The 12,796-nt window shown below is 30.2% G+C and overlaps 1 protein-coding gene across 1 annotated transcript; it reads right to left on the reverse strand.

Annotated features, from left to right (window-relative positions):
* Window positions 1-207: 207 nt before the first annotated feature.
* Window positions 208-9,577, reverse strand: LOC25496971 (DNA (cytosine-5)-methyltransferase CMT3). Its single transcript, XM_013597722.3, has 21 exons — window positions 8,962-9,577; window positions 7,672-7,703; window positions 7,478-7,574; window positions 6,996-7,103; window positions 6,753-6,872; window positions 6,088-6,187; window positions 5,777-5,991; window positions 5,615-5,680; window positions 4,630-4,881; window positions 4,472-4,530; window positions 3,574-3,640; window positions 3,102-3,431; window positions 2,793-2,861; window positions 2,606-2,692; window positions 2,424-2,511; window positions 2,007-2,122; window positions 1,699-1,800; window positions 1,411-1,454; window positions 1,229-1,298; window positions 1,002-1,105; window positions 208-598 (listed from the first exon to the last, which is right to left on the reverse strand). The coding sequence occupies exons 1-21, from the start codon at window positions 9,460-9,462 to the stop codon at window positions 418-420; spliced, it is 2,808 nt and encodes a 935-aa protein (XP_013453176.1). The 5' UTR covers window positions 9,463-9,577; the 3' UTR covers window positions 208-417.
* Window positions 9,578-12,796: the final 3,219 nt, after the last annotated feature.

Consider the following 12,796-nt stretch of genomic DNA (forward strand, 5'->3'; position numbering starts at 1 on the left):
ATTTCCCTTATTTAAATACTATAATGCAAAATAATTCTTTGAATAGGTTTACACGTCATAACATGTCAACTTAAACCTTGAAGGAATAACACAAACAAGGAATAAAATTAGATCTCCATAATTATTTGCAATTAAATTCATGGTTCACTTATCAAAACATGACACTTAACACATAGTGGAACTAAAGAAACTACATGCAAAACGATATTCATCTAACTAAACGAATATTCAGATAACAAAATTCATTAAGATAACTTCCAGATAAATATCATATGGTTTAAAATCTTCAAAGTTAACACTAAACAAAATAGTGTTACAAAAAAATGTTGTGAATAGTTGTGTTGCAAAATAATGATGCTCACATTCACTCAAATCACTCTATTAAGAGTGATGAAGTACAATCATCCGACCACAAACTCAAGGTGCAGTATGCACAACTTCTTCATCAGATGCCGCAATGGAAGCTTTTTTCCTTGGAAAATGATCAGGTAGCGTGTACAAAGGCCCGTCAGTAGAAGCACCCTGAGATGCAAGTCCAAGACAATATCCTAGAGCTCTGCCAACTGGAACCGCAACAGCATTCCCAACTTGAATGTACCTGTAATGGCAAAATTTAGAAAATTACTTCAGTGGAATCATTTAACAAAGAATCTATGGATTTAATAATTGTATTTAAAACACTAACAATGACATGGTCACATGGAAATTTCTTTACAATAAAATGTGTACAGTACAATAGATTCATCATTCATTATAGATATATCCATGATAGTTTGAGATTTTGATTGCCATCACTGAAGATAACATGCATTGAAGTTGTCAATAAATTGAACTATTGGATTCATCAGTTTGAGAATTTATCAAAGGTTCAAGTTCATCAACTGAAAGCCACTGCAGCCATAGATAGACTACAAACAGTATAAATTGAAATATTGGATTTCACTTCTCTATGCTAATATAAGAGTATATGACTACAAACAGAAATAAGATTACAAATTTACCTTTCTTTAACAGATCCACAAAGCTTATAAAAGTCTGGAAAACCTTGTAATCTAGCATTTTCACGGACGGATAGCACTCTATCTTGCTCTGGATGTAGAATTTTCTGGTCAAACAAAGACAAGGAATGTCATATTTTAAGGAGCAAACAGGATAATCATATCACACAAATATAGAAGCAAATCTAATAGAAAATTGAAAGATGCCAAAACCAAAATTAAAGACATACTTGATTATGGGGTTCTGGTCGAGTGACAACAGTAGGAACAGTCTCGTCCCACCATATCCGAGCAAAAGGCCTAAAATTAAACCAACACAGAATTTTGAAAATAAATTAAAAATTAAAATAATAACATAGGCATTCACCTACACCTTTAGAATACCAAATCAAAATTATTGTCTAAAACTTACAGTGGTGAAGTTCCACGCACAAAAGAAATTGCATAGTTGGGAACCTGTAATAACAATCAAAGAATCAAATTACAAGAATATATATGTTTTATTGCTTTTATTAATTTATAATGCAAAAGCTGATAATTTCCTTTTGAAATCATTTTTTTGCTAAAAACTTCATAAATCTGAATGTACAGGATGATATTTGATAATGAGCATAAAGAAATATATTTAGACAGATTCTCTTCTCTCTAAATATACAGCCAAAATGGGATGCCAAAAGGATTACAGTAAAATGTTTATTACCAGGGGTTTTCCAGAAGGCAAAAGTTCACGCTCCACATCAGGATTCAATTCAACTTTTTTGTTCCGCATACGAACACACGGTAAATCTCTAAAGCATGCTCCCTGACACATAAGCGTTCATTGTTAACAAATTCTACAAAAATGTTAACACACTCTAACATCCCAGCACACTATATAACTTAGAACTCACTTGAATTTCAACAAATATAATGGAACATGTTGAAAATTGTATTAATAGAACTACCTCAAACATTCTATATTCTATAGCAATAAAACTGGGTCAAATAAAACAAAGGACAAACATATACCTTCCTTTTCGGGATTCGACATGCGCGTTGATAATCATCAACGTTCATTTCATAAGAGCGGTGATCATGAAGCAGGGACTTTGGAGATTTCTTCTTAATTGAACCACCCAACATTTCTGCACGTTTTTTAAGGAGATTAAAAATTGCTAGACTGGAGAGTAAATTCACATGAAAAAGATGTGTGAATTATCATATTTTCACAATTCAAAAAAACTCCCCATACAAATCTCTTGCATACTTGAGAAAACTTTAATATAACTAAGAGAATGTGAATGGATAATATATATCAAATTCATGATTATTCCATCTAAAGAGCTCTGATTTCATGTTTACTTTTACTTCCAAAATATAAGATGTGAAGATAAAGCCACAAAAGATTCTATGTCGAAAAAACATTAATGTATAAAAAGATATTACCATTTTGGCTTAATCTAATAAACTTTTGGAACTCGGTCAACGGAGGTCCGCCATATTCCATGTCATCCCGGTTTTCATCGTTCTCAATCTAAATACATGTCACAAAAACAATTATTGATATCTATATTGATGTAAAAATGAGGACAACTACAAATAAAACAACAAAAAAGAATAAAACATACTGGAGGCAGATCTGAAATGGCATCGTTTAATACAAGTTTGTTTTGCAGCTGGGCCCTATGTCCTTCGCTATAGGCCACTAAACAACCCTGAAAGCATTATTAACATCCTTCATTTCAAATCTTCTGTTCCTTATGTACATGGAGGATAACTTCAATAAAAAAAGGGTTAAAGGCACTTTACTCATACCTCAAACTCCACAGGTACAGAACCTCTTTCTATAACATCATGAGTTGGAAGAGGAAATTGAGGCAAATTCTGCAAAGTATGAAGAATTCCAAATTTCAACATAACAAAATATAAAACAAAAGGACACAGTAGTGACCATTAAATAATTAGAAAGACATTGAGGATGTGAACTAAATTAGTTTAATGCGAGTAAAAAGTCTAAAAACAATATCATAATGGGAGAAGTTAAAAATAAAATGAAATTAATAGGGATCAGATTTTGTCAATATAGGAGAAAAGTGGCTGTGCAGTAAACAATAGTAGATATACCTCTTTAGGTGCGGCCCCCCATAAAAAGACACGAAGGCGAAATTGAGGTAGCCCATACGCGCCAGCAGCTAGAATTCCCAACCGACTTTGATAATTCATTTTAACAAGACGGCCCAATGCATACCTTCCTAGAAAGCCTTCTGAAAATCTAAGAAGATCGACTACATTTTCCATTAATGAGAATCTAGGCCGAAGGTACTGAACAATATCCATATACACTACTAATTGCTTGTTCTTTTCATCCTCCAAAGGATTATCATAGTTCCTGAAGCGGTTGAAGCCGCTTACTCCCTGACAAGGAGGTCCGCCACATACTACATCCACATGTCCCTACATTGATAACAACAGTTAGCAACTCCTAGAGAATATAATGATTAGCTAAAAATCTTCACTTCCCCAAGTCAAAGGACAAGTTTATGAAGTTAAACAGGTTAGTTTTTAAGACATTTTACAAAAATCATTCAAAAATTACCGGCAATGGTAAGAGGCTTGACTTGAAGCCGCGAGTGACAAAGTCCTTAATCCTTTCCTTGCAATTACTGATGCATAGGTATAAATGAAATGATCAAGGCTTGAACTAAAAAAGATGTTCACAACATATGGGAATCTCAACAAGATACAAGTAATAAACAAATACATCAAGATTAAAATCTAAGTTAATTTAAATTATGCACGGCAAAAACACATTCAGCTAAGCAAATATTAATGACATAACAATGAAAACTAAAATAAAGCATTCAACATTTGGAGATTAAATATTGCAAAATCATTGCAATATGATTGATGTCAATTACATTGCATCAAACTACAAATATTCACACAACTTCAAAATGAATTATTTCTTCTAAAAGTCGGTGTTTATTTGCTGATCACAAAATAGTGTTTTGTTCAAATTCATGTATGCTATCAGAAAATAGTACTGCAATAGCAGCTATTTGGCAACATTTTATACTAAATAGCATATGACAAAACAATAACAAATTATTCAACTTTTGCTGTGCTTTAGCGCTATAACACCACTATCCAATGACAACACAATAGTTTGCACAAGTAGTGGTAATAAGTAATTTTGAATGAAATCTGAAAATATATATTTTTAAAAAGTGGTTTAAATGAAAAGTTTTTAGATTTAGATACATTCAAGTAAAAATGAGTTGAATAATAAAATTAAGAGAATAATAATTCCAGAGTCAAAACTTTAAATTGTGTCTTCAAGTTAAATAAAATCAAAGCAAAATCAATTATGTTCAATAACAGTCAAACATTTCAAAAACAGTTCTAAACTTCCAAAAACAATATATCTCTTTAAAAATTAAACTCAACATATACAGGTTGTCTAATTTGAATTTTTTGGGAACATAATAGCTGACCTCAAACCAGTAATGGGCTCCCAAGTGTCTTTATCAGAATTGTAGCCCTTCCAAGAAACCTAGTAAAAAAGTATAAAATGTTCAAAATGAAAGAAATAGACAAAGTACGTTAATTTTAGAATCAGATGAAAGAAATAGACAAAGTAATCATTGAATACCTTAAAGTATAATCCAGGTCCAGTTTCCTTATCATCATAACGTACATCATGCACTTCAGAAACTTCAAATATTTCTCCGTCAATATTCTCTTCAACAGCGCCGTCATTTTCTTCCTCCTCTTCATCTTCCTTGTTAAAAAGATTTGCGTATTCCTCATGTGGCACAGAATTTTCAATTAAAGAGAAATAACTGCAAAGCTTCTCCCATTCCTTCAACAAGAAGAGGAAAAGTTCTGCACTGACATTTCGAACCTGATTTATGATGTAAAAGTGTAAGAATCAGACTTGAAACCGCTTGATTATCATATCATATCAAGTATATTACTGAATGCAGATTATTATTGCAACAGTGACATCAAAGGGCATCTAATACTGTGTCACTGATGAGGTTTTTAATTATACCACCATGATTTTAATTATAGTGTACTGAGTCTTACTTTAAACTCCATAAATTCAGAGAGTTGGTTTTATAAGAAATTTTGAAAGATCTTCATAACACTTATATATTATTTTTTTCCTTTAAAAGTGTAAAGCTTGTGGCAAACTATTTGTTATTAAAATTCAGTGAAAATCTTAAATCAAATCAAATAGACATACAAACTTGCTTAATGATTATATTTCTTAATTCTGCATTCCAATGGAGATGCTTTTAGTTATCATCATAAAAAATATCGTAACATCAAATATTGACAACTCTTTATTTCAAAAAGGTTCACGTAGTCTACTAATACTCTTTATTTCAAAATATAGTGTATTTGAGTAAGATTATCACTACCAACAGCAAGGTTTAAACTAAGACTACCAACTTATATATAAAATGTCCAATCAGCAGAATTTAGTTAAAATAGGCATGGGGGACTAGAGTAATTCACAGAGTGTGTAAATGTGTCGAAGGACTATTTAAACCTTGTCAAAATGAAACAAAAGGAGGAAGATAAGACAATAGATAACATGCATTCATGCAAACAGGTCAATATCCAATTACCTCAGTTTCTGGATGGTTGAGTTTAAGGCTCTGACAAGCATCTTGGTTAAGGTCCACAGCCCATTTCTATTGAAAAACAAAGCAAAACATTATATCAAAACAAAAATCAATATAAAAATAATTAAATTGATTTTTAAGTATCGAAAAAAAAGAAGAACTCACGGTGATAATATCCGAACCAGACAAAATCCCGCCTTGACATAATCCAGTGGACATTCCTCCGCAACCAGAGTACAAATCTAGCAACTTCATCTGTGGCTTTTTCTTTTCAACACAAATATCAGTGTTTGAACATTTAGAATCAACCTCAGCTTTTCCATTCCCTTCAGTTTCATTTGAAATTGTTGATGAAATTTCACTACCATTTTCTGTAGTTTCTGAGTAGAAAAAATTTACTTAAATAAGTAGTTTGAAATTAACTAATTAAAAATAAAAATCAAAGCTACAAAAAGTCCAAAGATATAAAATTCAACCTGAAGGTAGTTTAAGAAATGTGGAGTATGGTAAAAGATACAATGTGTCGCAGTAATAATCGCAAGGTGGAATAATATCCTTTGTTGCATCAAAATCCTTCTGCAATTAAATTTATTTAGAAAAAAGAAATACAATAAATAATAATGAAGTTTATTACTTTAGATTTTGATTAACACTAAAATTTAAAATATATCTCTAAAATAAATAATTGTAACTAATTTAAGAAATTGGACAATAATTTGTATATAAATAATTTGTTTTGAAAAAGCGCATCCCTATAATTGTTAATGCAAAGTCATTCTTTCACTATTATAACACAAAAACGCATTTTAAGAGACCACATACATCAATTACTTACTAAACCTAAAAAGTGTTTTTTACTTGTAAAGGTGTACCAGTTTTTGCAATTAGGTTTTCGTACCAGTTTATAACTACATATTTAAAGATTATTCAAACATGTAATTTAATTAACAACTTTTTAATGTAAAAAGCCAATTACAAATTTTTGACAAACTAAATTTAACATCCAAATTATTTAGTTTACCTACCTGTTTAATATTACTACATAATTCAGACAACACTAGGATAATTAATCCTAAGAAAAATAATTACATAGAAAACCTTAAAGAAAACAACAAAATAAAAAGATAACTTGCCAACATACCTTGAGCTCTAATCTAAGAATGGTTAACTTCTTAACAAGACAATCCAACGGATTGTCATCCTGGATTTCAGAGAAAAATACTCTTTTTGGCTCAATGAGATTTCCTAGTTGTTTGATGACCTGCAGTTAGAATTAGAATGTATTATAGCTAAATGAATAACATTTCATTTCCAAAAAAAAAATAAAAAATCAATTAAGTGTGTAGGACATAATTGTGGTTGAAACATGTATTTGTAAACTTACTGTGTCATTAGCCCTATAGTACCATTGCGCTGTGAAAAACAATCCTCCATCAACTGCTTCAAACATCTCAACTATTTTACAAATAAAATGGTAATCATCCGTCTCCCCCTAAATATTAAAAGAAAATATATCATAAACAAAATTAGAATTAAACAAAAAGCATATAATATTCAATATACAATATATTATATTTCATTATCACACACAGACCAACTAAAAATACTCTATATGATAATAAAGCATCAGCAGCAAAGATGATTGCCTTGCAGCCATGTGTGCAAACATATTAAAAGTGAAAAATTCAACAATGAGGCATTCTTATTACTACGATATATGCAAACATGTGGAGAAGTTGTAGCCAAGAGTGAAGTTTTTTTCTCTTCAAAAAAAAAAAAAAAAACTATAAGATCATGTATACAAATACAAGAAATGAGACTAATAAATGAGAACTCAAACATAATACTTCAATCAATCAAACTTACTTGCACATATGCATCATCGTAAAGTTTGTATATCACACCCTCATCGACCTGTGCCTCTGTATAGTGACATCTAGCTAGAATAACTTCCTCTTCATCACTGTTACGCATAAAAACAGTATTAAACACGAACAAAACAACGTGTATTTGCTGATATCTCAATAATGTCAAAGAATAACTCACAATTAAAAACTTACCTATTTGATCTTGAACGAGATTTCTTCTTTTCCTAAATCACAAAATAAAATAAAAAATTAAACACTGATAATCAAAGCTCATAAGATCAAAATTCAATAGATTTAACAATGTGCTTTATGATAGTATGACTAAGCTATTACATTCTGGGTTCTTCAAGAATTATTTACCCACTTCAATCATCTAGGAAATTAACAGTCATTAAAATAGTCATTATTAATGTTAGTGTCTACTCTTGTTCAATCATCAACAAACTAATGATTCAAGGCATGTGCATACAAAAATATTAGTTTAACCACCTAACTAAGTTAATTCTAACAGCAAAAGCCGTTGCAGTAACACAATATTCTAAAACTTCACTTGAAAGTTGGACAGTCATCACTCATCACCAGAATTAAACTTTTCTTATCATTAATAATAATAAAATCTTAAAAATATAATTAAAATAAACAAAAAAAAATGAACTTTGTAGGACATGTCAATGACTGTTTAAAAATGATACAACAAATACCGACATGTGAATGTAAGTGTCATGTACAATGTCCATGTTTGTCTTCACACATAGAAAATTAAGAATTCTTTATTCTTGCATTTAGGTTGCATATCAAATTGACTTTTAACTTCACAATATCTTTCTGTCAAAAGAAAAACTATACAAAATATATTTTATTTTTATTATATTTCTACAATATATTCAATTTCAATATATACATTGACATGAACACAAATTTAATTCATCATGTTCTAATAAATACGCACATGTGATTACATTTATCTTTCTCATTTTGTAGCACCGACAATTCTAATAAGGTGTTTAACAACGATAGAACAAACACGCACATGTGATTACTTTGTAGCACCAACACTTCTAATCAAAAGTGTCTAACAATGATAGAACAAATACGCACATGTGATTCAATTTATCTTTCTCATTTCTACAATTTATTGCATCAACATGTGAATGTGAGTGTCATGTATGATGTCCATGTTTGTCTACATAGATAGAAAATTAACAATTCTTTAATCTTTCATTCAGTTTCATATCAAATTGACTTATAAATATACAAAATCTTTCTGTCAAATTCAAACTATACAAAATCTATTTTATTTTTATTATATCTCTAAGATAGATTCAATTCCAACATAAACATATACATCGACACTTATTCAATTCATCGTATTCTACAACATTTACAAAATACAAATAGGATACCATTTTCACACATCATGTCCAAATTTCAATCATTCAGCAGTTCTTTGTAAACAAGAAAACGAAAGAAAGAGAAGTATACCTTCTCCTGATACCGCTTCGGCCAGCGCAGTTTAGCTGCCTCTATTGGAATTGGATCCCCTAGAAATTTGGAGCTGGAAACTTCATTATCACCACCGTCAACATTCATCGGATCGGATTCAGTCTTTGGCTCCTTCTTAACACCAGAAGAAGCTACAACAGATTTACCCTTATCCAGATCTGTCTTCTTCCCAGACTTCTTCTGGGCTTTACCGGATGTTAAATCAGCGGAGACACTAGTACCATCACCGGAAGAGTTAGAGTTAGATGATTTCGTTGTTTTCCTAGATCTACTCCGTGTCTCACCGGTGGCTGAATCAGCAGCAACATTCACAGCGTCAGCAGATGAGGAGGATGACTTTGTCAATCTCCTAGATTTACGAACAGTGTTGCCGGAAGATGAGTCAGCGGTAACGGTGACAGTGTCACCGGAAACAGAATCAACGGTAACAGCATTGCCGGATGTGGTGGTTTTTGAGCTAGTTTTACGCTTCCCAGCCATGGTGAAAATGGCTGAGAAGAGAAGATGAAGAGTGAGAGAGGCTGAAACGAGGTGAATTGATTGAGAGATAGAGGGTTTTGGGAAATATAAAGAAAGTGGGAAAAGTAATTAAGGAAAGGCGCTTAAATTTTGAGATAGTGGGGGGAAGCGGGAAGACGAAATTTTCGGATTGTTCCGTTGAAATTGATTAGTGGGTTGACTTTGGGTTATGGGCTTTTTTGAATTGAGTTCTATTTTCACTATTCATACATTTGAAATCTCTATCAATTAATTAATTCCTATTATACCAGATTTATTTTGATTCTTTTCTATGATTTAGAATTTATATATTCCTATTAATTTCTTCTTTCTATATTCGAATATAGAATTTGAAATTGTTCCATTGTTTCTATATTTAAAATTTATTATTTTACCATATTTAAACAAATTAATTATGATTGGTATTCATAACTCGATTTATAATATTTTTTGGTCAAGAAGGAAATATATAATCTACAATTAAGAAGATCTATTAACAACGTTAAGGTCCACTCTTCCCTAAAAAAATGTTAAGGTCTACTCTTTAAAAAAAACAATATTAAGGTCTAATTAGAGATCTCACATTCAACCTCGAGAAAAAATGTTTATGTGGCATCATTAGGAGCTTCAATGAAAATCACATGCAAAAATGATACATTGTTTGATTCCCACTAACAACAATAATCCAATATTTTCTTGTAAAAAAAACAATAATCCAATATTTATTATGTTAAGAACTTACGTATAGAGGTTACATATTGTTCACTTTTGACATCATATTTTTTTTAGAGTAGAATGGTGTTTTCTGTGCGCAACTACGAAGAAAAATTTCTTGAATTTTATAGTACTTAATGGATGGAAAACTCTTCTTAATAGATTTAATGTTTTTGTTTAGTAATTAAAAGATTTAATGTTGTTGCACATCCAAAGATAAATTTGAAATCAGACCTTTGTTAAATTAGAAGATATATGTGTCATCAAAATTCCCTTTGACATCTTGTTTTGCTCTTACATTTTTAAAAAAAAAAATTATTTTTAAATTTTGTAACATTTTGATTCGTCAACTTTTTTGGTAGATATTTTTTGTGTTTAGTTCAGTTGAGAATAACAATATATATATTTTTTATACCAAATAAAGTATTTTTTTATTTTTATTTTAAAGAAATGTTTAAGTGTATTAAAGTTTGAGGGTTTACAAAGATCAGAGCAGTCTTTGAGACTTAGGGTGTGTTTGTTTCTACGGAAAGATTGTGAGGGGAGAGAAAGATTGTGGAAAGAAACATTTTCTATAGTTTGGAACAAGGGAAAGTAGCAAAGAAAAGAATGAGACACATGAATCCCACGTCAAAATAATTTCCGTTCAAGTATGAGAAGAAAGTGGGGAGCAAAATTTTTTAACGAAAAAGACAATATTGCCCTTACTTCTTTAGTTAAATTACTAACATGGTGTATTATAAATTTTATGAATATACACCTTGTACTAGTAGTTAAATTTTATAAATTTTAAATTACCGTAGTTAACTTATTAACTGTATTTAAATTTTATAAAATAAAGGGTTAAATATATTTTTGGTCCCTATAAATATACCAACTTTTCATTTTAGTCCTTCTAAAATTTTCCTTCAAGTTTTAGTCCCTATAAAATTTCAATCTTTACTTTTGGTCCCCCGTTTAAAGTAAACACATATGTAGAATTCATATTTTTAAATAAAATTTTGCAGAAAAATGTATAATATTATAAGTATCTCTCCCAAAAAAAAATTAGAATTTTTTACCAAAACATGAATTAAATATGAATTTTTATATGTTTGGAGGTGAAAAATTCATATTTAATTCATGTCTTGTTAAAAAATTCTTTTTTTTTTTTGGAGTGATTTTTACAATATTCCATACATTTCTGCACAATTTCATTAAAAAATACAAAAATTTACTTAAAAATAGTGATTGAAAATTTTATAGGGACTAAACTTGAAGGAAAATTTTAGAGGGACTAAAACGAAAAGTTGGTATATTTATAGGGACCAAAAACATATTTAACCCTAAAATAAAAATGTAGGAATAAATAACTAAATATAATTATGAATATACATATTTCTTTTTTTTAACCTATCAATTATTTTTATTCAGGGTTATATATGTCAATTACTAAAAATATATGTTTCTTTCTTTTCACTTTCTTCTTTACTTTCTCTTATACCAAACAACCAAATCAATCCTCTTACTTTCCACTCATTTTCTTTCCTTATACAATCTTTCGTTTCACTATCTTTCCTCACACTTTTTTTTTTGCAACCAAACAGACCCTTAATGCGTGATAACAAAATACTTATAAATCATTCGTTAAAAATGTCATCATATTGCCAACAAGAATTAAATACGTTCTCTCGTAAAGTATGAGTCAATTTCTTATCAACCAACTCAACTTTCTTAACTATATCTTACCCATGATCCTAACTATATCTTACCCATGATCCTCATGCCATATCTATTATGGTTAATTTTAAATTGTTGTTGTTGTTCAGCAATCCAAGCTCTAGTTTCAGTTTTAATTTTTTGCTATTTTATATTAATTAATATTTTTTTCCTTTCGCAACGGTTTTCGATCCACCAAATTTTAGTGGCTAATCCGACTAATGCGTAGAGGCATGCGCACTGGGCAAACGTTGTTCCCCCTAAAAATCGAACCCGGTATTTCCTGAGTACGTCCTTGAAAAGAGTTTTTTACCACTAAAGCCTAAGCAACTTGGTTAATTAATACTCCCTTCGGTCCTATTTACAAAAGACAATTTACTTTTTAGATACATTAAATAATTTATGTATTTGGTTTAGATTCTTGACTAGATACATACATTATTCGATGTATCTAAAAAGTTAACTTTCTCTTGTAAATAGGACCGGAGGGAGTATTTTGTTTTGAAGAAAAAGCGATGATTGGTATTCATTTAGTATCATTTGTGGCGTTGTTTCATGTTTCTTCTCTCAATTGCTACATGTGTGTATCATTCCTTTCCATTTATTTTCCTACTATTTTTGGTAAACAATAGACTTTCAAACCAAGCAATTTATGGTCTTTTAGTGCTGCCAATGTTTTTTTAAAAAATTGTTTTGTTACTTGTCTATGTGAAAATAAATACACAAAACATGCAATTAATAGATGAGATCTCTTGAAAAAAAATTGGTGGCTTTTTATCGCGCACACTTTTTTTTGGTTACAATGGCTAAAAAGCAAAGAGAAGGAACAAAGAAAGAAACAAAAAAGAAAAGGAAAGCAGAGAACTAATGTCTCATATAAAAAGTGGCAATAACATCGTTCTGG

The sequence above is a fragment of the Medicago truncatula genome, chromosome 6, assembly GCF_003473485.1.
Source record: "Medicago truncatula cultivar Jemalong A17 chromosome 6, MtrunA17r5.0-ANR, whole genome shotgun sequence".
Lineage (NCBI taxonomy): Eukaryota > Viridiplantae > Streptophyta > Magnoliopsida > Fabales > Fabaceae > Medicago > Medicago truncatula.